Source organism: Morone saxatilis, unplaced genomic scaffold (genome assembly GCF_004916995.1).
Source record: "Morone saxatilis isolate NCDOM2014 unplaced genomic scaffold, NCSU_SB_2.0 Contig2, whole genome shotgun sequence".
Classification (NCBI taxonomy): Eukaryota; Metazoa; Chordata; class Actinopteri; family Moronidae; genus Morone; species Morone saxatilis.
This window is the reverse complement of record NW_023339762.1, coordinates 17,565,839-17,590,691: the sequence shown is the minus strand read 5'-3', so window position 1 is coordinate 17,590,691 and position 24,853 is coordinate 17,565,839. Positions and strand designations below refer to the sequence as shown.

At 41.4% G+C, this 24,853-nt stretch overlaps 1 protein-coding gene across 1 annotated transcript in view; it reads right to left on the bottom strand.

Moving 5' to 3' along the window:
* Positions 1-24,799, bottom strand: part of ptprq (protein tyrosine phosphatase receptor type Q) — a gene marked incomplete in the record, with an annotated part of 36,982 nt that extends 12,183 nt beyond the window's left edge. The window contains 37 exon segments of the mRNA XM_035665790.1: positions 1-128; positions 411-562; positions 687-962; positions 1,036-1,356; positions 4,423-4,704; positions 4,811-5,092; positions 5,576-5,683; positions 5,777-5,956; positions 6,084-6,245; positions 6,359-6,863; positions 7,501-7,664; positions 8,162-8,308; positions 8,414-8,539; positions 8,657-8,885; positions 9,056-9,255; positions 9,365-9,434; positions 11,595-11,709; positions 12,183-12,291; positions 12,664-12,808; positions 15,165-15,325; positions 15,433-15,693; positions 15,883-16,051; positions 16,518-16,615; positions 17,217-17,323; positions 17,472-17,625; positions 17,713-17,842; positions 18,098-18,228; positions 19,182-19,481; positions 19,921-20,214; positions 21,146-21,457; positions 21,554-21,916; positions 22,172-22,352; positions 23,222-23,439; positions 23,522-23,806; positions 23,924-24,068; positions 24,157-24,282; positions 24,393-24,799. Coding sequence (XP_035521683.1) covers positions 1-128; positions 411-562; positions 687-962; positions 1,036-1,356; positions 4,423-4,704; positions 4,811-5,092; positions 5,576-5,683; positions 5,777-5,956; positions 6,084-6,245; positions 6,359-6,863; positions 7,501-7,664; positions 8,162-8,308; positions 8,414-8,539; positions 8,657-8,885; positions 9,056-9,255; positions 9,365-9,434; positions 11,595-11,709; positions 12,183-12,291; positions 12,664-12,808; positions 15,165-15,325; positions 15,433-15,693; positions 15,883-16,051; positions 16,518-16,615; positions 17,217-17,323; positions 17,472-17,625; positions 17,713-17,842; positions 18,098-18,228; positions 19,182-19,481; positions 19,921-20,214; positions 21,146-21,457; positions 21,554-21,916; positions 22,172-22,352; positions 23,222-23,439; positions 23,522-23,806; positions 23,924-24,068; positions 24,157-24,282; positions 24,393-24,437 — 7,181 coding nt within the window.
* Between the last annotated feature and the right edge of the window lie 54 nt (positions 24,800-24,853).

Genomic DNA, 24,853 nt, shown 5'->3' with positions numbered 1-24,853 from the left:
GTGAAGGTCACCGGGCTGCTGAACTGGTTCCCATGGCCCACTCTGGTGTAACTGTAAACACTGATCTCATAGGAGCTATGAGGCCTGAAGCCTGATAGGTGCTCAGTGGTCGACGGACCGGAGGAATTCTACATTTGTGCACACAAACAAATACACACACACGGAAAAAAACACAAATAGGAGATCAAATAATCCAATCTAGATTATTGGAGTGGATAATGTCTTCATATCGGCACACGTATGTGCATGTGTGTGTACGTATAATGTTACTGCTGAGCGGTATCTGGAGTGTGAAATTGGAGCTACGGTCCGTGTGACAGTGCTTATTCTTACTAAGTGGGTCTCTGGAGTGTGTGTGTGTGTGTTGTTGTTATTGTGGAGTAGCTTTCGGTGTGTGAAATTAAGGGTACCCTGTGTGTGACGGCTTGTGTGATGAGGTTTCGGATCCTGAAGCCGTACTGTATCACCACTCCATTGGGCTCCAGAGGAGGCTCCCAGCTCAGCCACACAGAGACCGATGTGTGGTTGTATATAGTCAGGTTACGGGGAGGGGACATGGGGCCTGAAACACAAAACAGTAAGCAGATAGAAAAGATAGACCGAAACAGACAGTAGATATACACACATCATTTCATAAATAATTACCATCTCATTAAAATATTAGAGAAACCTGCTTTCAAACTAACCTCCTTCATCAGTGCGCAGCTGCACCAGCAGATACGGCCCTGATCCTTTACGCGTTGCAGCAGTAATAGTGAGGTTGTAAGCTGTGTATGGAATTAAGTCGGTGAGGATGATTGAAGTGTTGGGGGTATGCGTTGTGTTGGAGCCCACTAAGCCGAATAGAGTGAGCATATACTCTGTTATCTCTCCGTTGGCCTCAAGAGGGCGCTGCCAGACCACTGCGATAGAAGACGATGACAGATTCCTGGCGGACAACAGCACTGGAGCAGAACTAGGAACTAAAGAGAAACAGTTTCACATTAAATATATGAACCAAACTCCATGACTGAAAATGTGTGTAGATAAACTCACTATCATCATCCGTTCTCAGGTACATTGTGCTGGTATGGTTCAAGGCAGGGCCAGCACCTGTTGCCGGAGTAACAGTCAGCACGTAAGGGAAATATTTCTTGAGTCTGGTGAATAGGAAGACATTATCAGTTGTGGTATGCTTGATAGTCTTGTTGACAGCTGGAGTCCCTTGGTTGGATAAATTTGGGGGGACGCCGGCTTCTTGTAAGGTGAGCAGGTAGTAGGGGCGGCCGTTTGGCTCCATGGGAGGGTCCCAGCTGACGATGATGGCTGTGGAGCTGAAGATCTGAGCAGTCAGGTTTCGCACTGAGTCACTTGGCACTGAAAAGGAAGACAAGCAGAATAGTGTTAATATTTTTAACTCTCACTGACAACAATGGTTTAAAACTGTAAGCCTTTTGAAGTGAGTTTACTATACAATGAGGCAGTAAATTGGGGCATCAATCAACTATACACACTCTGACGCTTGAGGGAAAATGAACAGCGCACCAGTCATCATCATCATCATCTGTCACTAGCACCATCATAATCACTGGCAGCATTATTGTAATTAACAAAATTAGCAACAGCACATCAAGGGGAACAATAGGGCATGATATTACTTTAGTAACACAGAAACACAGCAAATACAGTACACAGACACAAAAACAATATCCTATAAAAAGGAACATTCAGAGACATACAGAGGCATTTAGGAAGGAAATTTGCACACTGAAAACCTTGGGAAAGAAAGGGGTTGAGGAGAAAATACTCATCCTGTTCATCATCTCTGCCCCTCCGAAAGTAAGGCATGGTACACAAAGTAGAAAAAGGGGGAGATGAAGGGGAAAGGGGAGATAAAACTTGAGACATCCATAAGATGAATGAGTGGATGTGAGGGGCCAGGTGTGAGTGGGGGTCTGAGCCCAGGGGAGTGAGCCCCTGCTGGGCTTGGTTGTACGGGAGAGACAAGGTGCCCTGGAGGTCCGGTGCTTGTGCAGAGAGTGGAGCAGCTAGAGCACAGGCAGAGATACAGAGTCAGTATGAGCAGTAATCATTCAGAGACAGAGAATACTTCACAAGCAAAATGTTGACAAGAACAAAATAAAACACAACATACGAATATGTACTGAATGTGACACAGTTTGTCGTGGCCGTCTGCACCATTTTTCCCAAAATCACATAAAAACAAAGAGATTCAGCTTTATGTACACTTCACTTATTTCACTGAAGATATCAAACAGACTAAGTGCAACTAAATACTAGATGCAAATTTTGGTTTTCGTGGCAACAATGCAATTGTAGCACGAGCACATGAAGTTTCTCAAAGCACATCAGGCTTTGTTTTTTCTCTGTGTCATCATATCGGAAATGGTTCTGAGCTCTCTTTCTCTGGCTGTATTTTAATCTCTCACAACTTTCGACGTGCTTAGTAAAAGGAAACACAAACTTGGTGTCACAGGCAGACGAAAATAGAGCCAGTTTGCCATACCGACTGTTATCTCCTTTAACAAACAGGCTGAAAGTTACGTCTTCAGTCACAGAGTTTTTATGTAATTTTAGTTGAAAGTTGAATAGTTGTGAAAAAAGTGTGCTGACTTGCCCTCCAGTGAGACTCTGAATCATTGTATTCAGTAATTATATGGCATTTTTTTCCAGTAATTTATTTTGGTGTGTGTGGGATTTTCTTAGAGTGTGTGTGTGTGTGTGTGTGTGTGTGACTGACCGTCCTCCGGTAAAAACAGGGTTAGTGGCTCGCTCTGGACCCCTCCATCCCCCTGCACAGTGCTGGAGGTCATCCACAGGGAGTAGTTTGTGCCCCCAGTCAGCCGAGTCAGAGCGTAGAAGAGGGCTGAATCAGGAGAGGCAGGGGCAGGTAAATCTGAAACTGGAACCCTCTATGGAGGAAAAGAGTGTTAGGGTTACATTCACACATTGAAACAGGCAACATTTAAACAAGAGCAACGTTTCTGACAAAAAAAACAGCATTAAGTTTCTTGGCAAGATGTTGTTCAGCCACGAGCCACAAGCCACTAGGAAGCAGTTATTATGTTCCTTTTTTTTAGAGCCGTATTATTTTTTTGGCCACTTGGGGGCAGCAGAATTACCCGTAAACTCAACACTGACGTAGTATTGCATTATAAAGTTGAAATGGTGAATGTTTGCAATTTGCTATTTGTTAGTGTTAGCTATTCACAAAAAAATAAATATGGCTCTTTAGCTGCTAAAATGCTCTACTGTTCACCAGCAAGGTTAATGGGAGCAGTGAGAGTGAACAAAAACATTAATTTGCGAGCCAGAGAAACTAAATTATGACCTAAAAGACACAAAAATAAAAGTATAAGTATCTTACCTGCTCAGTCACAGTGTTGTTATCAGAGTAGTAAATAGTGTAATGTATAATGATTCCATTAGGTTCTGTAGGCGGGTGCCACATTAAGGTGACCGAGGAGGCGGTCACATTTACAAAAGTCACATTCTGCGGGGGGTCAAATGGTTCTGAAAAGCCAGGGAGCAAAGACACAAAGGACAGCCAGACAAAAATGAACTTCATACAAATGCATGGTTATGAAATGTTTTGTATGTGAGGACGATAAAGTTATGTCAAAAATCCTTAAACAGTTATCCAGCACCTGCATCTGTAGTGGTAAAGCTGATGTAGATTAGCACTCCTCCGTCTCCCAGTCTGGTCCAGCTGGAGACAGAAGCATTGTAGCGACTCTCCGAGTCTACACTAATAACCACTGATGTCTGTGTTACATTGTGCCACAGCTCAGTCGTTTCATTCCTGAAAAAGAGAGCAACCATTTATGTTGCAATGTGCTCTCTCTCAACAGAGAGTCAAACAGACAGAAAGGAGTAGATTAAGAAACTCACCAAACTCTGACAATGTAGTAGAGTATGTCTGAATTGGCCTCAAGTGGTGGTTGCCATGACAACTCTACCTCATAGTCTGACAACTTCCTGGCATGGAGGAACTGAGGAGGTGTGTCTGGAGCTGAGATGCAGGAGAAAAACTTTCCAGTATGATAATACAATCAGAATTAGGCCCTTCAGTACAGAGACAGAACTGATAGGGTGGTTAAAAATATATTTGCACTGGGCAAATAAGACCCTCATAGGCCCCCCTCAGGAACAGAGTACTGCCCTGAAATGAAAAACTGGTTAGTTTTAATGATCTGTTGTTTGTTCTTCTGAATCCAGATGTCATGTGGCATCAAATACCTGTGATGTAACATCATTAGCATGAGCTGAAACAGAGAGATGTAAGTGAGGAGGAAAAGACGAGAGGAAAGTCAGATTTAATCAGATGCCCTTCGAACTCGGCCATGATGTAATCGCGCAGTGTGCTCGAACTGAAAATAAACCCTCCCCTTTCCTCTTCCCCCCCCCACCCGTCCCTCTCACCATCCTCCAGTGTGGTGATGTTGAGCGGCTCGCTGCTGTAGTTTCCGGGCCCGACACGTGTGTGCGCTTGCACCATGACGCGGTAGTGTGCATACTTCCTCAGGTGCGTGATGTGGATGTAGTTGGACGGGGAAGTGAGGTTCAGGTAGTGAGTGGAATTCCAGAGCTCCAGGCTGTAGTGGGTAATGAGCCCGTTAGGCAGCAGAGGAGGCTGCCAGGTCACGTTCACCTCGCTGGGACTGACCGACTCAAAAGTAACGCCATATGGAGGACTGCCTGGGACTGAAGGGAGAACAAGAAGAAGCACTTTACTAAAATCTGAACAGTTCATATTGTTACTAAAGGTTTTTGTATGTGTTTATTTGTGTGGGTGCAACAATCAACACACCGTCCTCTCCAGACAGCAGGTATAAAGTGTCTGACGTTTGGTTGCCGTGGCCGTAACGCGTGTACGCCCTCACAGACACATTGTAGTAGGAGAATGGTTTCAAGTTCATCAGTGTGACTCTGTTAGAGGACGTGTTCATCAGTGCAGAGTAGGATTCGTTCTCATACAGGACCTCATAATGTTGTATCACCCCATTGGCTTTCTCTGGTGGAGACCAGACTAGTGTGGCAGTGGAGGGGCTGGTCTCATCCACAGTGAGGTTCACAGGGGGCGATTCAGGCTCTAAGGATCAGATTGACATTTTTTATTGTACATGAAGGGGTTTTGATATGAAACAACTAAAAAAACTATATGTATATTATATATTTGACATGATGTCCCCTGAGTTGGACATCCCTGATCTAACTGATCTACCATCACACTAAATAGGTAATTCAACAACTACTGTGTAATTTTGATGAAAAGTTTCATATTTAATATCGATTTGACATTCATTCACTGACATTGATTGTTTTGTTGGGGCCCAGTGTGAGGTGCATGCCACGCACTGGGCACCCACAACAACTCAACAAGGTAAAATAGCTGCACAAACTCAACACTAAATGCTCTCACTTTGTCACTTGTTTCTGTAGTTTAACAGTACAGTTTTAATTTAAATGCTCTTTTTAATCCATGACAGATGTATTGCTATTTTATTTGATCAAACATTCACCATCTTAGTATAATATATTATACATTATTTTTTTATTTGCGTTCAACACATACCATCCTCTAAGGTGAAAACAAAGATGTCATCTTCCTCAGACAGAGAGCTCTCTCCCACAGCTGTCGATGCAGCTACACGTAGTTTATAACCAGTATACTTGTCCAGATCTATATATTAGAACAGAGATATTTAGCAACTGACCTGTATTATAATAATTATAATGGCTGCATAGAACTGTGCAGGAAATGTGATTACTCTACCTGTTATCAGTATGCTGGTAGTGTTAGTAACCCACTTGAGAGCCTGATTACTGTGCAGTTTGAGACCATAGACAGTGTAATGTGTGATCAGCCCATTGGGGTTGAGTGGTGGGACCCAGCTCACTAGTATGGAGTTGGAGGTGATGTTTTGATAGGACACGTCAAGCACTGAGCTAGGGACTAAACAACACATACAGTACAAGAGATTATTAAGGAAAAAGACTTATTTTAAAGTTTTGCATCTTTTAAAGGCCTTTTCACAAGTTATTTTATATATTAATGATTATTGCAACATTTGACCACCCACCCTGCTCTCTGGTCTTCTCAGTGATATTTGCTGCAGGACCCTCCCCCACAGTTGTAGAAGCGGTGACCCTGAACGTGTAAGCGGTGAAGGGACTCAGATCGTACACCAGGTAAGACAATTCTTCAGAGAAAACACCCACCATCTCCTCTCTCACTGTTACACCTGCAACAAGCATGCAGACACAGATGGATATACAAGAACACACGCACTCACAGGATTTATAAGAAGTGGAGCAGATAAAAATCCTCAAAGGAGTGTTTATAATTCTCTCCCACCTGTAGTACCAGAAGCCGTCGCACTGCGTGTTGATAAGTGTCCTGTAATCGATGCATCATGCGTGGACAAGTGAAGCTGGCCTAGGGTCAGGGGTAATGGGGAGGAATCTGAGGTCATAACCCCAGTATGAGATTGCTCCGTCAGCCAGGGTGGAGGTGTAGCAGGTGGCACAGAGGTAAAAGCAAATTCAGAGGTCTCAACGACTGCAGAGTCAGTAGGCTGAATATTTGTGCTGTTAGAGTGTGAAGCAGAAGCGTAACTGGTGCTGGGCTCCTCAGTGATTGTGGAGCCTGCAGTTGGGTGAGCATCGGTGTTACTGATTTGGTCATTGGAGTGTGCAGGGCTGGAAGTAGTCACAGTAGTGGGCAGCGTGCGATCAGAAATAGTGGCCGTGAAAGTTGGCGGTGATGTGATCAGGCTGAGCTCAGCAGTTCTCTTACGTCGCCCTGGATTGTTATGGACATCAGGGGGAAGTGTCTGATCTTCATCCATAATTGTTGTATTCTGAAGGGGAAAACAATTATATTCTGTGTTTTTTTTCTGTAGTTCTTTTTTTTTCCTGTAGTAAGCAATGATTCTTAACCATTTTGGCTCCTCAGCCCTTAAAGCAATGTCTACTTGAATCAATGGACATCAGCAGGCTGCGGACATGGCTTACAGGTTGCATATGAGCATGGTTTTATCTTAGTCCCAATGATTGTAGACATTTGTCAGTGTATTGAGGAGCATGTAAAGGACCACCTGTACAGTACAAATATACCTTTGTAGAGCTTAGAAACAACAGTTGATGATAAATGGAGAGAACTGTTGAACAATATGTTCATTTATGAGGCTGTTGCAGTGTTTTTACTTTGGGTTACATCATACTGTAAAGGCTGATGACACAAGCTTAAAATTAGAGTTTATTCAGTGCCCCTGTAAACTGGATGTGTTCACACGTTTTTTTTAGAGGGGAAGTCTAATGGATTGTACAGGTGGGTATGATATATAATGTCCAGCCCCTAAAAATGACCAAGAGTGGTCTTCACAAGTCCATGGAACTGCTTTTCTCTAATATGAGCAAAACGTAGGTATTAATGGTCCAATTTGGTACAATCTTGTCAGTAGAACAGGCTCATGTTTGCTGCAACGTCTGTCTTACCACTTCTGCCATGAGGGTGATGTCTTGCAGCAGTATGTTGTCAACCAGAACCTGCAATCTGTACTGCGTGATCAAGCCGTTGGGTTGAGCAGGACTTCTCCAACTCACACGGATTGAAACTGAGTCCTCAGCTATTGCCACCAAGTCCTGCACTGCACTGGGTGCTACTCAACAGACAAATAGAGACACAGACGTATATGGATAAAGAAGCACTCACACGCTCACAAAGCACCACATATTCAGACTTCTCAGTAGCTTTAATACTAAACTGAAAGCGTTACTTGAGTCATCTACAGTATTAGCCATTGAAGAGAAAAGTAATCTGAGTCAATTCTCAAGCAAACTGCTGAACAATCTCTGGCTCCAAATTATCAAATGTAGGGATTTGCTACTTCGATCTCTTTCACTTCATTGTGAGTGAGTATCTTTGGGTTTCAGGCTGCAGGTTGAACATAACAGGTTATGATGAGGTGTGTGTGTTAAAGACCTCACTTTGGGCTCTAGGAAATTATCCTCTCACATTTAATTCACAAAACAATAACTTGATTAATCAAGAACTACTGTATGATAATAATAATACATGATAATGAAAATAATTATCAGTTGCAACCCAGATCTAAATGCAAAATGACATAAGTTATTAGATGAGTGTTCTCCTCACCTTCAGCAGGTGTAATTACATCATCCTGCGCTGCTGGACCCACTTCTCCAGCAGCTTTTGCTCGGACGGCCACTGTGTACCTTGTGTAGGGGGTCAAACCAGTAAATACAAACCGCATGTCCCCTGTGCTGTTCTCATACAAATATCCTGGGATGAAGAAGAAATAGACAATTGTTTGGATTTGTCAATTTATCAATTTAGAGTTTGAGTCTGTTTATGCACAAGTGAGAACAAGAATTAGTTTTTAATAACCTGTAGGTCCATAAAGGTAGAGCATGTAGGTGAATTTTCCTGTGATAATATTGGGAGAGTTCCAGGACACGGAGATTGATCGAGACGTCATATTTAATACAAAGTTTTGTGGTGAGTCCTCAGGGGCTGTCATACACAAACATACAGATTTTTATACATGCAGTAAACATTGCACATACAAATAACACTTTAATTCACAAATTAAACCAAAACTACAGCCTGGTTTGCTTCTTTTTCACACACCTGATTCTGGCATACGGACCATAGTGGAGGCTATCTGTCCCTCTCCATCAGAAGTGAAGGCAGACACTTCAAATAGATAAGCAGTGTAAGGTCGAAGCTGATCAACTCCTACTGATATGGGCACACTCCAGGAGGCTGCAGGGGGCACGGCGGAAAGGGTGATGGGTGGAGACGATGCTGTTATCTCCAAGGGACTAAGAGTCGCACGGGACAGGATATCGGCTGCATCCTAGACATACCAAACATACACAGAGGGAAAAGTATTCAGTCATTTCTAGCTTCATTTTGTACAGATGGTCTGCCTTGTGCCTTGGTAGCATCTATAATCCTGACAGAAAAGGAACATTTTACAATAATAGTTCACTTAAGAAGACAGAAGGTGACGTTATAATGAAGTACATTGCAGTGAGGCAGTGCTCCGGTCATGATGTCTTCTGCATTGACCTCCAGCATGCGGACAGTCTGCCCAGTACGAGCATGTTTCGCCTTGACAGCAAACTTTGTGATAAGGCCATTGATGCGGTGCGGCAGGAACCAGGTAACCACGACGAAGGTGTGGTTCTGAGCAAACGCTGTCAAGTTGGTCACCAGGCCAGGGGCTGTAGGAAATGCACACAGCAATTAATGTACTCACACACACATACCGTTAGTGTAAATTACTGCTTTAGAGCTTGAGATAATTATGCGTGTGTGTGCATGAATACCCACGGGACTCAGCAGTCTTTATGTATAAAGATTTGCTGAAGGCTCCTATTCCAGCTGGAGATATGGCTGCTACCTAGTGGGAAAGAGAGAGAGCGTTGGCATAATGATTAATTCATGTTCCTGTCGATGGGGCAGTCATCAGATCCCGATTAGGTGCTAATCTCAGGCATTGATCACAACTGTAACAAAACTCTGTTAGAGGTGATTCAGTGATCCCAGTAACACATGAACGACAATGTTACAACATTATACAGCTGGATTTCTGACTCTTGCTGCCTACATCTTTTCTTCTGAATGGAGATGCCTCTGAAAGGAGCCCATGAGGTGGTGAGACCCCTGGTAGAATGTGCAAGTAGCCCCTCAGGTGGCTGCAAACCCTTAGAACTATATGCTAAAGCAATAGCCCCCACAATACAGCGAGAGAGCTGCTGCTTTGAGACTGGCTTCCTCAAGTGCTTCTTTGCCCAAGACACAAGGAACTGGTCAGTTTTCCTACACAAACACCTTTGAAGTCGATTGAACCAGCAGGCGGAAGAAAACACAGCACGATCATCCTGAATTTGTATTTTCTGAGGTGCTTGTTTATAAAAATGCATATATGCTGCATCCTCCCTTCTTGGGAAGCAGGAAATATCTTGAATAAACACCACCCCAACTATGTTTGGGAGGGATAATTCTTTTTTCTAACAGTGAAGAAATCTCCCGTATAAAGCGATCTTGTGACTGAATTACTCCCCTGAATTGTGGGGTCATTATGGCAAAGCCTGTATCCCCTGCTTAATGTTCATATAGCTTGTGCATTCTGACCACTCACTGTTTTCAGAGTCGGGGCTGACAGGCCAATTATACATGAAATAAGATCCCCTCTATGGGGGGCTGGTACTGCTTGTTCAGTACCAAAGAAAGCCGCCTCGCTCACCGCATCCAGTGGTGCTATCAGGCCAGCCTCTTCTTCTTACCTCTACGTGAGAGGAGCTTAGTCATGTCAGAGGGGAGGAGCAGTTCATATTATGGTTTTGAGGGTCATGGTTTTCAGTTTGGTTTCTTTTTGGTACAGCAAGGCGAAGGGGGATTGCCAATTTCTAAATGCTTTCCAACAACTGTTGAATTCTGGCTAATAACAGAAGGAACATAAACACTTCACACTTTACACATACTTCATAAAATCTTAGATTTTTGGCTACAAACACACTATAAAAAAGTTTTTGTGATGGTTATTGTGTCTCATATCCAGCTGTCAATACTTAAAACAATAGGCCAAGAAGTTAATTCCTGTTGTTTACAGTGCAGTTATATGTTTTCTGATTTTTCTAGGAACAAGTTTCAATTACTTGAAACAGGACAGGCGAGATTTCTGCGCTTTTATCAAATGAGTTTTCAAATATTTGTGTAACAAACTGGTGAAATACGCTCATCTTATTGTGCATTTCTTTTTGTTAACTGGAAAATAAGGAAGAAATAATAGACAAATAGACTAGTTAAGACGGCGATCTGTTGCAGCTTACAATATGTATGATTTTTGCTGCTCATGCTAATAACATGGATATAACGATCAGATATATGGGCCAAAGCTGAAGAAAGAAGTTGCTCATGAGCTCGGCTCAGTACATAGTTTAGTGGACCAACACACTCACAGGTGAGATGTAGTAATATGATACATGCACCCCCCGCCCCACACACACACACACACACACACACACACACACACTCACATACAAACACAGTATGTGCAGTTATAATCACGGTGTGTGTCGTTCTCTCAGAGTCCATTTGTATGAAGGTCATTGTGGGTTAATGAATTCTGAAAACTAATAAGCACGATCACATTCAAGCTCAGTGACAACAGACAGTGGAAAGAGCCAAAGCTGATCCATAGATCTGTTTACCTGATTAATAATGCAATCAGGATCAATTACCAGTATTCAGCCAGATCAAGAGAATAGTCTGGTCTTGTGGGATCTGTGTTAGCTAGCCACATCCACATTGAACATATATGATGTTTGTTATGAGACAAACAGAGATTGTTGGTGCTTGGGTGTGCATCTGATGAAGATAAATAACTGAATATATATACACATACTGTTGTGTATCATCCTTTTACAAAAGCTTTTTTTTAATGATGCATAAATGTTTTATTGTTTGGCTGTGGTTTCTGTGTTTTTCTCCAAAGCAAAATCCCATTAGTTACATTTTTATCATAATAAAGTTTTGAATCTTGAACTGTGTATCCTACCTCAATGTGGTACGTGGAACCTGAGGTGAAGTCAGTGAGCAGGGTCTCTGGTATGTCCAGGTACTTGGTCGTCTGTGTGAAGGTGGGATCGGGGTAAGGACACACCTCCTTGTACCTGCAGGAAGAAATCAGTCTTTAAGACCATCATCTGACATCACATCAAACATGTATGAACAGCTGGATGAAGGAATTTGTAAAAGACTGAGTAACGAAGTAATGAAGAACATTTACTCAGTTACTGTATTTAAGCACAGTTTTTTAGGTTTTACAGGTTTTACTTTATTTTAGTATTTACATTTAATGCTACCTCTATCCCACTTTATTTTATACGCAAATATTGTACTTTTTGTATATTTTGCAGATTCTTTTTCATATAAAACATAGAATTAGCTTCTTAATGCATTGTCCAGTGAATGAAATCTATGTCTTAGCAGTTCATTTTAGTCTTCAAAGGATTATTTTCCTTTAAAAGGTGAAAACAATCTGCCAGAGCTCATAGAAATATTCTGTTTCATTTTGTTGTGATAGACAAAGACATAAATAATAAATCTTGAATTGCAGTTTTCCAAGAAGGCAACAAAGAATTACCTGATGACATATCCATCAATGTTGTTGGCATCAGGTGGCATGGTCCAGGAGAGCAGAATACCATTAGAGCCCACGGCCTCTCCTTCTAGGCCTAAAGGTGGTCCAAGAACTGGAAGAGAAGAAGGGAAGTTTGTGAAAAAGAGAAAAGAAGAGAAGAAAAGAGAGTCTTTCCTCATTACCTTCTTTTCACTCTATCTGTGTTCAATACCATAAATACAGCAGAGATCCCATATAAATCCTTTGACAAATACCAACGTCTGTATATCAGAACTCAACAGAACACAGTACCAGAGTCATTTGAAGAATAGTGTTGTTGTCTGTGGGGGACTGATCCTCCGAGTGTGTGTGTGTGTGTGTACATGTGCTATACAGGGACTGAATTAAACAGCAGAGGGCAGACGAGAGCCTGATGGCACTTTAACACCCAAAAACAAAACCCATCCTAACAACAACAAACAGTGTGTGCATGTGCACGTCTCACCACTCTCATTAGTATTGATCATGCGACTGACTCCAGGGCTGATGTTGGAGGAGGAGTAGGAGGAGGAGGAGGAGGAGGAGGAGGAAGAGGCTACTGTGACTGTTACGGTGTATTTTGTCCCCGGACTGACATTTACCACATCGGCCTGTAAAAACAGCAAAACACACAGACAACTGGTCAAAACATACATATATAACATCATCTCACAGGTTCCCAACCTTTTTTTTTGCCTCATGAACCCTTACAGCCAAAGTACCTCTTGTGTTTTTGTTCAATGGATTTTAAACCAGATTAAAGGCCCAGTGTGTAATCTGGAAAGAGCTGGAGGATTTATTGGCATATTGGAATATAATATGTATAAATATATATTCATTAGTGTATAATTTTCTGGAAATGCGAATTGTTGTTTTCATTACCTTAGAAAGAGACTTTTTTTTATCTAAAGGCAGTCACCATATTGAACTACCATGTTTCTACAGTATCCTAATATGGAATAAAACACTGGCTCTAGATAAAGCCTTTTGCTATTGTTTTCCATTAAACTTATCCATTCCTTGTGTTCTCTGCTTACTTGCCAACTAGTTTGTATGCACTCTCAATCGCAGTACGTGGTAACTTGGTTGGTGGGGGAGGAGGTGTCTTGTGAAGTTAGCTTTTTGTAGTCCACTGGTTACAGTAAAAGCTGCATCTACAGATTATTTTCAATTATGCTTTATCAATGAATCTAATGATTATTCTCTTGATTCACTTATTAATCTGTAAAATGTAAGAATATGGGAAAAGGCCCATCACAGTTTCTTACAGCCCAAGGGGACATCTTCCTATTGCTTGTTTTGTCAGTTGTCATTTGTTACGGTTGGTTTTGGTGACAGAAATATATTCTGTTTACATAAAACAAAGAAAAGCAGCAAATCCTGATTATTGAAAAGCTGAAACAGGGTAACTTTTAATTAATTCTTGTTTAAAAAATGATTTTAATACTTGAAAAAATAGTTAATTGACTAATTGTTTCAGCACCATCCTATTTATGTTCCTCCTAAAAAAATGTGGGTATAGTTTTTTAACCTATTAATTAATTTATTAATTATTTCAAATTAGCTGGGCTCCATCGTCTTTTCTAAAGAAAATACAGTATTCCTTCTGAAAAATTTCAACAAACAGAAGCAGGAATGAATCTAAATTACTTTGTTAAAATCTGCAATAACCCTAAGGGCACTCAGCCTTCTGTTTTGTAGCCTATTAAGCAATCACCACAACTCTATTTGAAGAAAAACCATAGCCACAGCCATCTGTATCAATATGAAGGTGGGTGGTTGTGTGAGGATGACAGCTTGTTTCTGCTTGTGGTTGCACTTGTTTGTATCTTCATATTTGAGTTTGTGTCTGTTACAGAATAATAAAGTGTTGGCTGTGTTGCAGTCTTTTTGCTTTAGTATGTGTTGCTACCAACATTTGCACCTGTGAAATCAGTATGTTGCACGGCAAGGTGTCATACTGATACCTTCTGTTACCTCCCAGAAATATGACCAAGCTTTTTTTTTCCTACATCTGTGTATGTCCTCCTCACTGTACATGCTCATGTGACAACAAGTATGTGTATATATGTAGAAGAATAGAGTGTAAATGGTTTATTAATGTTCTGTATATCTGAATAAATAAACAAATATGTGCACAGCAATGCCAGATATTGAGTGTTGACTTCTTACCTGTGAGTGTACCTGTCCCAAACAGAGTGTGAGCAGCAGGACAAGTGAGAAGAAGGCCATGCTGAGTAGCTTTAGTTTAGACACGGGTTAGAGGCCTCGTCAGCAGAACTGCATCCAGTGTTAGTGCACAATTGTTAGCAGTGGTTTACAGGTAATCCACTGAGCTGAACAGGAACAACTCCAGGTCTAGAAGCTGGTTAACGGCATGAGTAAAGGTCACAGGGTTAGCTGTCCAGGCATTGGATATTAACGCCGCTTGGTCTTGAGGTATTCCAAAATTTTTTGTGGCTAGCCTGGGAGGGCAGTGGGTCCTTTCATTAGCACGAGGCTAACGTTCTCCCTCTGGTCTCTCTCTCTCTCTTGCTCTCTAGGGAGAGCTGCTTAAGCAAATGAATGATTCAGGGTTGAGCTCATGAGGCCAACTTAATAAATAATGAGATCTATTACTCAACTCTGTGCTCTGTGTGCTCTGTGTGTGTGGTGTGTAAGGTTACATTTTGGGGGGTATCTGACACCTGGCAGCCGGGAAGAGCCGGTATGGGGTGGGACTTGAATGAGAGGAGAGATAATGCATGCATGTTTGTGTGTTCCTGTAGTTTGTACACTCAGAATGATAACTCAGCAGCAAGTCTAGACCTCATTTGTGCTGATGTTAATAACATTGCATTGATGGTATTTAGGTGAACTGTGCTGTCTTATTGTCCAAGCGTCTACTATGAGTCTATTAGGTGTTCAGAAAATGCCCTTGTTACTGCATCTAAGCAGCTGTGTGTTTTATTGAGTATGTGTGTATACCTGAATGTATCCATCACGTGCTGGGTGCACTGTGACTTTCCCCTGGTTTGGTTGCAGGGTCACCTCGTAATGATCCACACACCCCACCGCCTGCTCCCAACGTAGGGAGAATGCACGTGCAGAGACATTCACGAAACGCACTCCTTGTACACGGGCTGGCACTAATGACAGACAGGAAAGAGGGAAATAGAGTCAGAGAGGTGGAGAAAGTTTCAGTATCACTAATAATGGGGTGTTGACCGGTGCATCCCTAAATAATAATGTCTACCTGTGGTTACAGTCAGAAAGGCAGGGCTCCCCGCTGTCACTCCTCTCACTCTCTCAGCGCTAACGTTGTAGCTGCAGCCGTGCACCAGCCCTGTGACCACGGCAAACCGCTCCTTCTTGGGTATGGTGAGTGTGTTTGTGACTGAGGTGTTGGTTACAGTCACTCTGTGGAAGTCAAACTCTCCGAATGCACTGTCCCAGCTCACAGAGACAGAAGTAGAGTTTATGTTGGCTAAATGAAGGGCGCATAATCCTGCCGGGCCTGGAAGATATTTATTGTAATTTTACACCTATAGTTTTCATAATTTAGGTCACAATTTAATTTCTTTTAATGTGTTACAAGGATATAATCTTTTAACTGAGGAATCACTAATAGCTTTTTCTATCCCGACATACTGTTCAGAATTTAGGCCTGTGTGTTTCTGTGTGTGTGCGTATGAGTGTTTCTTACGTGTACTGAACTCTCTGTGGACTGCCTGACTGGTGTCTGAGCCGAGCACACTCTGAATGCTGACACTGTAGTCTGACCCAGGGATCAAATCCCTGATCTCATAACTTGTGCCCTGGACAAGCACCTCAATCCACGATTTCGTGTCCACAGACAGCAGGCCAAAAACAAGCTGAGAAAAACAAAATGAAATCTTCAGTCCTTTTAGAGGCCCAATTCAAGTTTCAATAACATGAAAACATGAGCCTTTTTTGCTCTACCAATCTTGTGTATCTCCCAATGTCAATGTCATTTATTTTTATTAATGTTGGTTTGTACGTTGCGTGCAAGTAATGTGCTTGGTCATTCTTCCTGGCCATGGCTCTACAGAGGTCATACATCTTTAAAGAGTTGGTAACCGAATCTGTGGTGTGCCAACAACGGTTGCTAAGTCACCATCAGGTGAGTGTGCACCTGACGCAAGTGGCCTTATTTATCCTTGAAATAAAAAATAATTTTGAATAATGTGTGTGGCAAGGATGCACATCATTAAGCACATCTGTCTGGAAGTAACTGTGGTGTAGCAACCTGTAACGCGTATCTCTCCTTCTTCGATTGTTACGTGGAACTGGACTGATGCAGTAGTATACATGTCTTACCCTGTACCCCTCTACCTGTCCCCGTGATGGTCTCCAGGTAACAAACACAGACGTCACTACCGGCTCTGACAGAGTCACTTCCTGTGGCACCTCTGGGACTGCAGACAAGATTCCCATTAGCATGTGATACCATGTACTGACACTGTCACTCTGAATAGAGGTGTGAGACACTGGAAGTGAATGAGTACTGAGATTCAAACATAATTTTGTACTGTTAATTCAGTGTGAATAATTTATCTGGTAACCATTTTACGTGTGTAAAATGTAACTATAATCAGCATTAAAAGCAAATACTGAGGCCAGAAAAACACATGCATAGTTTCCTTTTTAGCTGGTCCCTCTATAGTTCAAAGCTGGTGTTTTAATTTCTGTTGTGACAATGATTTATTTCAAACCACCATTCTACTCTGACACAATGTTGTAATAAAATGTTATCAGTGGAGTGAATGCAGACAAAAATAATTTCCTTTTTGTCTCTCATGGCTCAGGAACCTGCCCTCCTTAGAGACACCTCTAAATTATCTCTTAATCTAATAGTGTATGTGGTAATATTTTTCAAGTTGTATATGCATTTTGCTGCTCTCTTGTGACTATTTATTTCCTGCTACATTAATTTTGTAATCAAAATCATTTTCTTTCTTTCTCTCTTTTACACACATGCAAATGTAGGCACACACACTCCATATGTCTTAAACTTACTAGTATGGAGGATCATAGTACAAGGTTCACTCCTTTTTTCCCCGCTGGTGCTAATCACTTCAATTGTATATTGGCTTCCGGGAGCAAGGCCTTCGAAGTTGTAAGATCTGTGAACACACACAGCTCCAGTGTTTTTTAAGGACAAGCTTTGGGTAATCCATGTTGCAATCTGTTGTTGTTACAAAAGAAAGTTTTGATCTAATGATTGTAATTCCAGTCTCATACTGGCTGACAAGAAGTGAAGAACTGACTGACCTGGGCTCCTGATGAAAAATCATCAGCTCTTGATTGGATGTTCTGTTTTTGATTGACAGGATGAGTCCGCTTACCACTCCCCTGACCATAACCCAATGAATGCATATGGAGGATGTGGTCTTACTGACAAGAGACACCTCAACTGGGCTGGGAGCTGGTGTAATAAAAAAACATTACACGTAGTTGTTAGAATAGGAAGATTGAGTACTGCGCATGCGTGTGTGTGCTTGCGTGTGTTTACCTGCAGTGATGTTGATAGAGACGGGGGAACTGTCTGTGAAGGACTCCTTCTCTGTTCGTACTACAAAGTGGTAGAGTCTGCCTGGAGTCAGACTAGAAAACACTGCACTGGGACTGAAAACCTTCTGCACCTGTACCACACAAATTATATAACCAAAGAAGTTCACTAAAAGCCTTATTATAATTCTTACAGTAACAGCATTAGTTAGAGGGGAAGAGGGGAGGTGAACCATGAGTCTCCCCTGAAGCAAATGCTGAAGGCGGTTCATTAGTAATTCCAGTGGGTGCAGACACTTCATTCTTTACCCAGGCTTTGACAGGTGCTCAGCGAAATAAAATATTAGCCTCAAGTACAGGTTAAAAAACGCATATTTTAAAGAGTTTACCATGTGTGAATGGTCACAGTTAAGGCAGATGACCTCGTAGCTGTGAGCCTGCCCTTGTGCTGGATCCCAAAGCAGCTCTATGGATGAATCTGTCACCACACCCTCCCTCACTCTGTCGGGAGGAGCCAGACCTAAAATTACAAACCACATCCCACAACCAATACTGTAATTATTCCAATAACATAAAATGCTAATTACCTTTGGTTGGGGGTATTTTAAAAACCTAGGGATTATGTGATGATGCCTAATTTATCACCAAAAAAGAGCTGAATCATTACAATTTGTTTACAAGCGTCACACACGTTATATTAAAATATAATAAGGAAACAGGGTAAAACACAACAAATAAAAGTCTTCACAATTTTGTTTCAAAAAAAGATTTAAAAATGATATTACTCTCCAGGCCTTCTGTCTTATTTTAACTTAGCAAGACAGACTGAAAAAAAGCTCAGCCACATAAGTGACGCACCTTTATTTTGGAGGGTTTTGTCGGCCTTTAGAAGCACAAAACAAGATACAATATCTATTGTACAATTTAACATCTGTCTTAAAGCTCAAAGCCTAACCTAAATGGTGATGGTTGATTTCACGGTGGATTTATTTAATCTTATTGAATGGTGAAGAGAAGAAATTATGAGTGATTGCAGATTACAATACAGTAACAAAGATGGTTTACAATTGGAAAGCAAATTTTAAAATCAATCTCAGCTGTAAGAAGCCAGACTACATTATATTACACTACACTACTACTTGTCTCTGGCTAAAAATCTGTTAAATTCAGGGTTATTGGCAACAGCAGATAATGTTACATCTGGTTTGTTTCCTCAAAACTATAAAAAATTCAATATTAAACCATTTATCACAGGCTGAAGCTAAACAAGAGCCGCTAGGTGTGTCAACTGACTGGATTTTCAGGTAATATTCATGTTCACATGATTGTTAATGGAGCCACTATGTTGGGAGAGCATTAAAATCGTTATAAGCCGTTATGTTTATGCTGACACATTCCAGCTGGAAGCATCTCGAATATGTCTGCTGTCTCTGGCAATCTGACTAGTATGTGCAAATATAAGAGGTAACTCACTTGTTCTAACAGGGCGGGTGTAGTAAGGTGGTCCAATCTGCTCTCGACTGGTGCTGTGCACCCTGAGCTGGTACTCTGATCCTGGACCAAGGTTGCGAAGAGTTATGATATGAACGCCGGCAGGGAGAGAGTACCAGTCACATGTGTACCCACACGATCTCTCACACACACTGTCGCACACTTGTGGACATACACACACTTTCACCCCATCAATCAGACCCAGTTGTGGATGCTGGATGTACAGTTGTGCAGAGTTTACACCCACTGAAAGAGGGACCACTACCTGAACCGGCATTGGATCTACAAAGTACAAAGGGGGGGAAAAGAGAGACAGATACTGCAGTTTACAAAATGACTAGCATGGTAAAAAAAAACATCTACATTGTTAAAGGATGGGTTCACAATTCGTCTTATAATAGCCAGGTGTTCAAATGTACACTGAAACAGACTTTGCTTGCTGTAATCATACTGGGCATTGGGACAAAATCCTCCTTTTGTCAAATATGTGTTTAAAACTTTATCATAAACTAATATGAGGCTCCCGCTTTCCAAATAAGTCAAGTCCTGTGGATAAGTTATAGCCTGTTTAGTACAAATTCTTCCACAGGATTTGGGATTTTTATTCCAAAGAGGCTGTAACTATGGAAGATATTTACTGACTACCTCAGACTGCTGAAGCCTTCTGTTAGCTTCAGATAAACCTATGAAAACATTTGTGCAGCAAACGAGTTTCTTTTACCTGTGGTGTATATGATGCTGGTCTTCATGCTCCTATCTTCCCCCCTCAGTGAGACTACTCCAACTTCATATGTTTGACCTGGAGTGAATGTGCCCAGATTAACACACACAGACTCATTTACCCACTGTACACCAGGACTGGACTGGTTTATCCACAGTGAAGTTGGTGTGGGGTTAATGGGTGGGTGGAATGTGATATAATAACCGTCTGGTGGGTCATCAGGTGGGCTGGTCCAGCAGACTGTAAGATTTGCCATCGAGCTCAACACCACCAGATCACCAGGAGCTCTCACCGCTAAGAGGCACAAAATGGAAATTGTTCTGACTGTAAATTAAAGTAAAACATCTCCAACGTATCTATTTTAGTTGGCAAGATAGATCACCAAATCTTAATTCACACAAATGTTTACATTAGACATGATGCAAAGATGTTAAAAAGAAGGGAAATGTTATCCTCTTGTCCAAAGAGACAAATAACTGTATATCGCAATTTATTAAGTCGCAGATATGTCTACTAAACCCAGTGACTGAAGATGTTAAGCTGCTTATCTAAATGACTTATTCATGCAGGAAATCCTCAGCATTTATCTTGAGAGGACGCCACCTCACTTTTAGCACCTTGTGATGAAGTGGCGTGGCTTTCCACAACTGAAGACACCTGTCAGATTAACAGCAAAACGGCTTCAAACTCACAAAAAAAGTCCAGTGACAGTAACAGGGAATTAGTGTAACCTGACTTTCATGTGATTGCAACAGTTTTGCTAAACATTTTAAACTATGTCTTTCTATTAATTAAATTAAATCACGTAAATTGAATATTATAAATTTAAACTACAACTGGGCACTTGTCAAGTTGCCAATATGTAATGAAACATTTCACGCCATTGACATTCAGTACATGCAAGCAGCTAGAAGGCACATTTTCATAACTTAAGCTTAAGGGAAACAACTTAATCGAATCAAAACAATGTTCTAATGTAGACCTTTTTCAAGAATGACATTTCGACATCACAGCAGAAAAAGAACAGGTGTAAAATAATAAAATTGATGATAGCTGAATCCCATTTAGCTGCCCTGAATTATGCATGCCGGTTCACTGTCACACTGCCTTGGCTTAATGGGACACTTGAGTAAAACAGTGCTATTGTTAATGTTATTAGTAACATGTTTGTTCTGCTAGGATAAGTCAAAATGTCTGCTGTGAAAATGACCTATTGCATGCTTACCAGTCTGTACAGTCACAGGCACCTGTCCACAGCTCCCTATCCCATGCTGGGTGACTGTGTTAACTTCAACCCTGTATTTCCTATAAGACTCCAGCCCTCCAATCACAGCAGTGTATGGCTGCAACCCACCAGTCTCTGATAACCTGGAGATGTTGGTCATTCCAACTATCTTCTCTTGTCTTGAAGACATGTCCACATAGCGCACAACAAATGTCCATCCGACCCTTAACTGTGCAACTGGCAGCACCCAGTGGACACTAATCTGACTGATGGTAATAGGGCCAAGAGTGATATTTTGAGGAGGAAGAGGTCCTGTAAGAAAAAGAACATGTGAAGTTAAGTTACATCTGATAGCATAAGATGGTGTTTGTGTAACGTATGTGTGTGACACGGTGCCTGCAGACTCACTAGTGTAGGCGGTCCGTGTTTGTCCCAAGCTCCAGGTGGAGCCAGCAGGGTGAGCCGCTCGAAGGGTGAAAGAGTAAACACTCCCTGGAGACAAACCTGTCACAGTTACCCCTCTAGAGGACAGGGAAATTGGGACCTTGACCATTTTTTTGTTCTGTGTCCTCTTTTTGTCCTCTGACTTCCTGCCTCTATCTTCTTCTCTTTGACCAGACTCTCCAGTTGCCTCCTCTTGGTACTGGAGAAATATCTCGAAAGATGAAATATTAAGTGAGTTCAAGGGTGAGAGGTCACTCCAGTGAAGCGCTACCTGTTGCTCTGTCACCCGAACCAGGTCAAAGGAGAATAAGGCAGGGACTTGAGGGGCTGTGAAAGAGGAAGAAGCAGAGCAACATTATATTTATATATGGTTTAGGTTTACTAGTAAGTGTTTTCATACGTTATTTATCCTGAGATTGAGTGAAATCTGTATAAACACTTTGCTACAATTAGATATTGGGAAATAGATACATTTTTAACAAAATGCATTGTTTTTTTTAGGATAACTCCTCAAATTAGTCAAAAAATTAAATCCACAGTGAATGTGCTGGTTAATAAAGGTATATTACATAAGATATTTACTCTGGTACTGGCAGATGAAGGGTAAGGGGATGTTACAGAAGAATGGAGTGAGAAAGTATCCGGGCCCTATAGCATTCCTCTGAAGGGCAAAACAGTCTGTCTGATTGGCTGGCAGTGATGACTTCATAGTGTTCGTCAGATTATGGACTGAGCCATCAGACCAGAGAGGTTGTCCCTCCTCCTGTGGAGTGACAGAAGAGAGGCATTTTGCACTGTACTGTGTACACACTCATTAAAGTTAAAGGATCGAAAACAAAACTCCTCTTTAAGGAGTAAGTGCTGCTATGGGGCTTTTTCTGTTTAGAAAGAAAACAGAAAATCAAGTCTCAACACCTTTATGGTCATACTGGTCACTGCTGGTTTCGGTCAAGGCAGTAAACTGTCATTTTGGCTAGAAAGGCTAGTTTTGAAATGTTATTATACATTTTACAACTATAATATCTGTATAATATTGAATATTTTTGTTTTTATTTATTATTTATTTTACCCAGTAATAAAAAAATGCCATTTTTTTCAAAACATAATCACAACAACTGACATTTCTTTGTATCAGATTGGTTACACAAAAAGTATGTAAACAAAAATGTTGTACACACAAGGAAGACAGTATTCTTTAGTGTCAACATGTGTGACAAAATGTTGAGCAGGAAAGAATTATTATCCTGCAAGATATTTTGAAATCTACTGTCACTTTCCACATATCCTACAGGAACAACCTACCTACTAAATTCTTCATGATTTTGACATGCTTGCAGGATAGAATAACAATTTAACTCCTACAGCATACACTGTTTTAACACGTTTTAATTAAAAGGTTTTCTTGGTAAATCCTTTTAAAATGCTAAATGCTAAGTTATTCATGAAAATTCTCTGATGTGATTTGCTGTAAGAAAAGATTATTAAATATTTTATATAGCTATTCTGACAATATAAATGGAAAAATAAATCAAAGTTAAAGTACAAAGTTAATATTTATTATGGCTCTGACAGGATGAAAAGGAAAAAAAAATCTATTTGTTGATAAAATGTCTGTTTCTGTAATAAGGATACCTGCTGGTCGTTGAGTCCAGTCCACAGCAGCAGCAGGTTGTTGTGGCTCAGCAGGTGAGAAGATATGAAGAGCAGATCTTCCCGGGTCTTCAGGTCAGCCAGGTGACTTCCAGCTGCCAAGTTTTTGCATCTGTGCAGGGCATCACTCCACGTCAAACCTGTCCTGCTCACAGTATAGCAGCTTCTCTCATTGGCCAACCAGTCAGGAGGGCACTGAGCTGGAGACAGAATTCATCATCAACTAATACCGACGGATTTCACCCTGTCTGCAGTCAGTTTTAAAGCAAATATGCACAATACCTGTTTCCATGCCAATGTCGAGTCTCTGCTTCAAGCTCATATTAAGGTGTTTGAGGAATGTTGTCACCACAACTTTGGCCTTGAAGCGTGTCCCAGGCTGGAGACCTTTCACTGCGTATTGAGACTCTGCCACTGATGAGCTGACGTTGAAGATGTGTGTGACAGATTGTGTGTGAGTGTTGTATAGACTCAAGGTAGTTAGGCTTTGTTGTCTGTGAAGTTCCCATGTCAGGAGAGCAGTAGTCGCAGTGCTGTATACTTGAAGGGAGGACAGGGAGACTGGAACTGGATACAAACACAGAAGGGATAGGGTAGAGACAAGATGAAAGATGGTAACATCAATACGCATGAATTAATACGTAAGTATGTGACTTTTCCTCCATCAGGTTCACAGACACTCACTAAAGTGAAAGGTCTTTGCCTCAAGAGTTACATCATTTCTGCTGGCTCTCAGCGTGATGTTGTATCCTCTTGGGTCGTCAATCAATCGCAGTGACATTTTGCAGTCACGGGAGCATGCTGAATGATCAATGGGCTGCACATACACCTGCAAAGATGTGACGATTCATTTACTTCTCAAACTAATGAAACTGAAATTCACTATCTGCCAGTGTCACCTGCACAGGTTTTCTTACCAGATGGTTACTTGCAGTCCTGCAGGAGACTGCGTAGGTGTCTGGATCTTTAGTGGAAGGGAATGACTGAAAAATAACGTCAAGCTCAACAGGGTTTAAATGCTGTTCACATGTCAGCAAAATCACCTGAGGAAGAGGAAAGTAATATGTTAAGTATGCCACAGAAGCTAAATAAACTTGATTGATATTGAGCATAAACTGCAGAGAACTGAATGTTTTCCAAGACTTCATCTTACCTGACAGAAACTAGCAAGTAACCACAGAAGCTCTGCTCTATCCATTGGAAACGTTACTCCATTTCATCTAGCATACCTGTCAGCAGTCACTGATCCATCTGGGTACATACAGTCACTTCCAAGGCGATAAACAACGGATCCTGGCAGTTTCAGGCATAAGCTCATAAGTAAAACCAAGACAGCTGTGCGTAAACATCGGTTGTGGAAAGTCCCAAACTATTTTGGACGCTGAGGCACAGCTGAGTCTTTTTAAGAAATGAAAAACCTTTGAAAATAAATTACAACTACCTAACTATCTTAAATCCTCAGGAAATCTCTAGTTGTTTGTACTTCAGTTTTACGCAGAGCCTGGACTTTGAATTTAGCGCGCACTCAAAGTCAGCGTCAGCTTTCACTGGCAGTTTCCCCCCGAGAACCAAACTCTTATGTGAAGGAGGAGACTGTGTCTGTGTGTGTGTGTG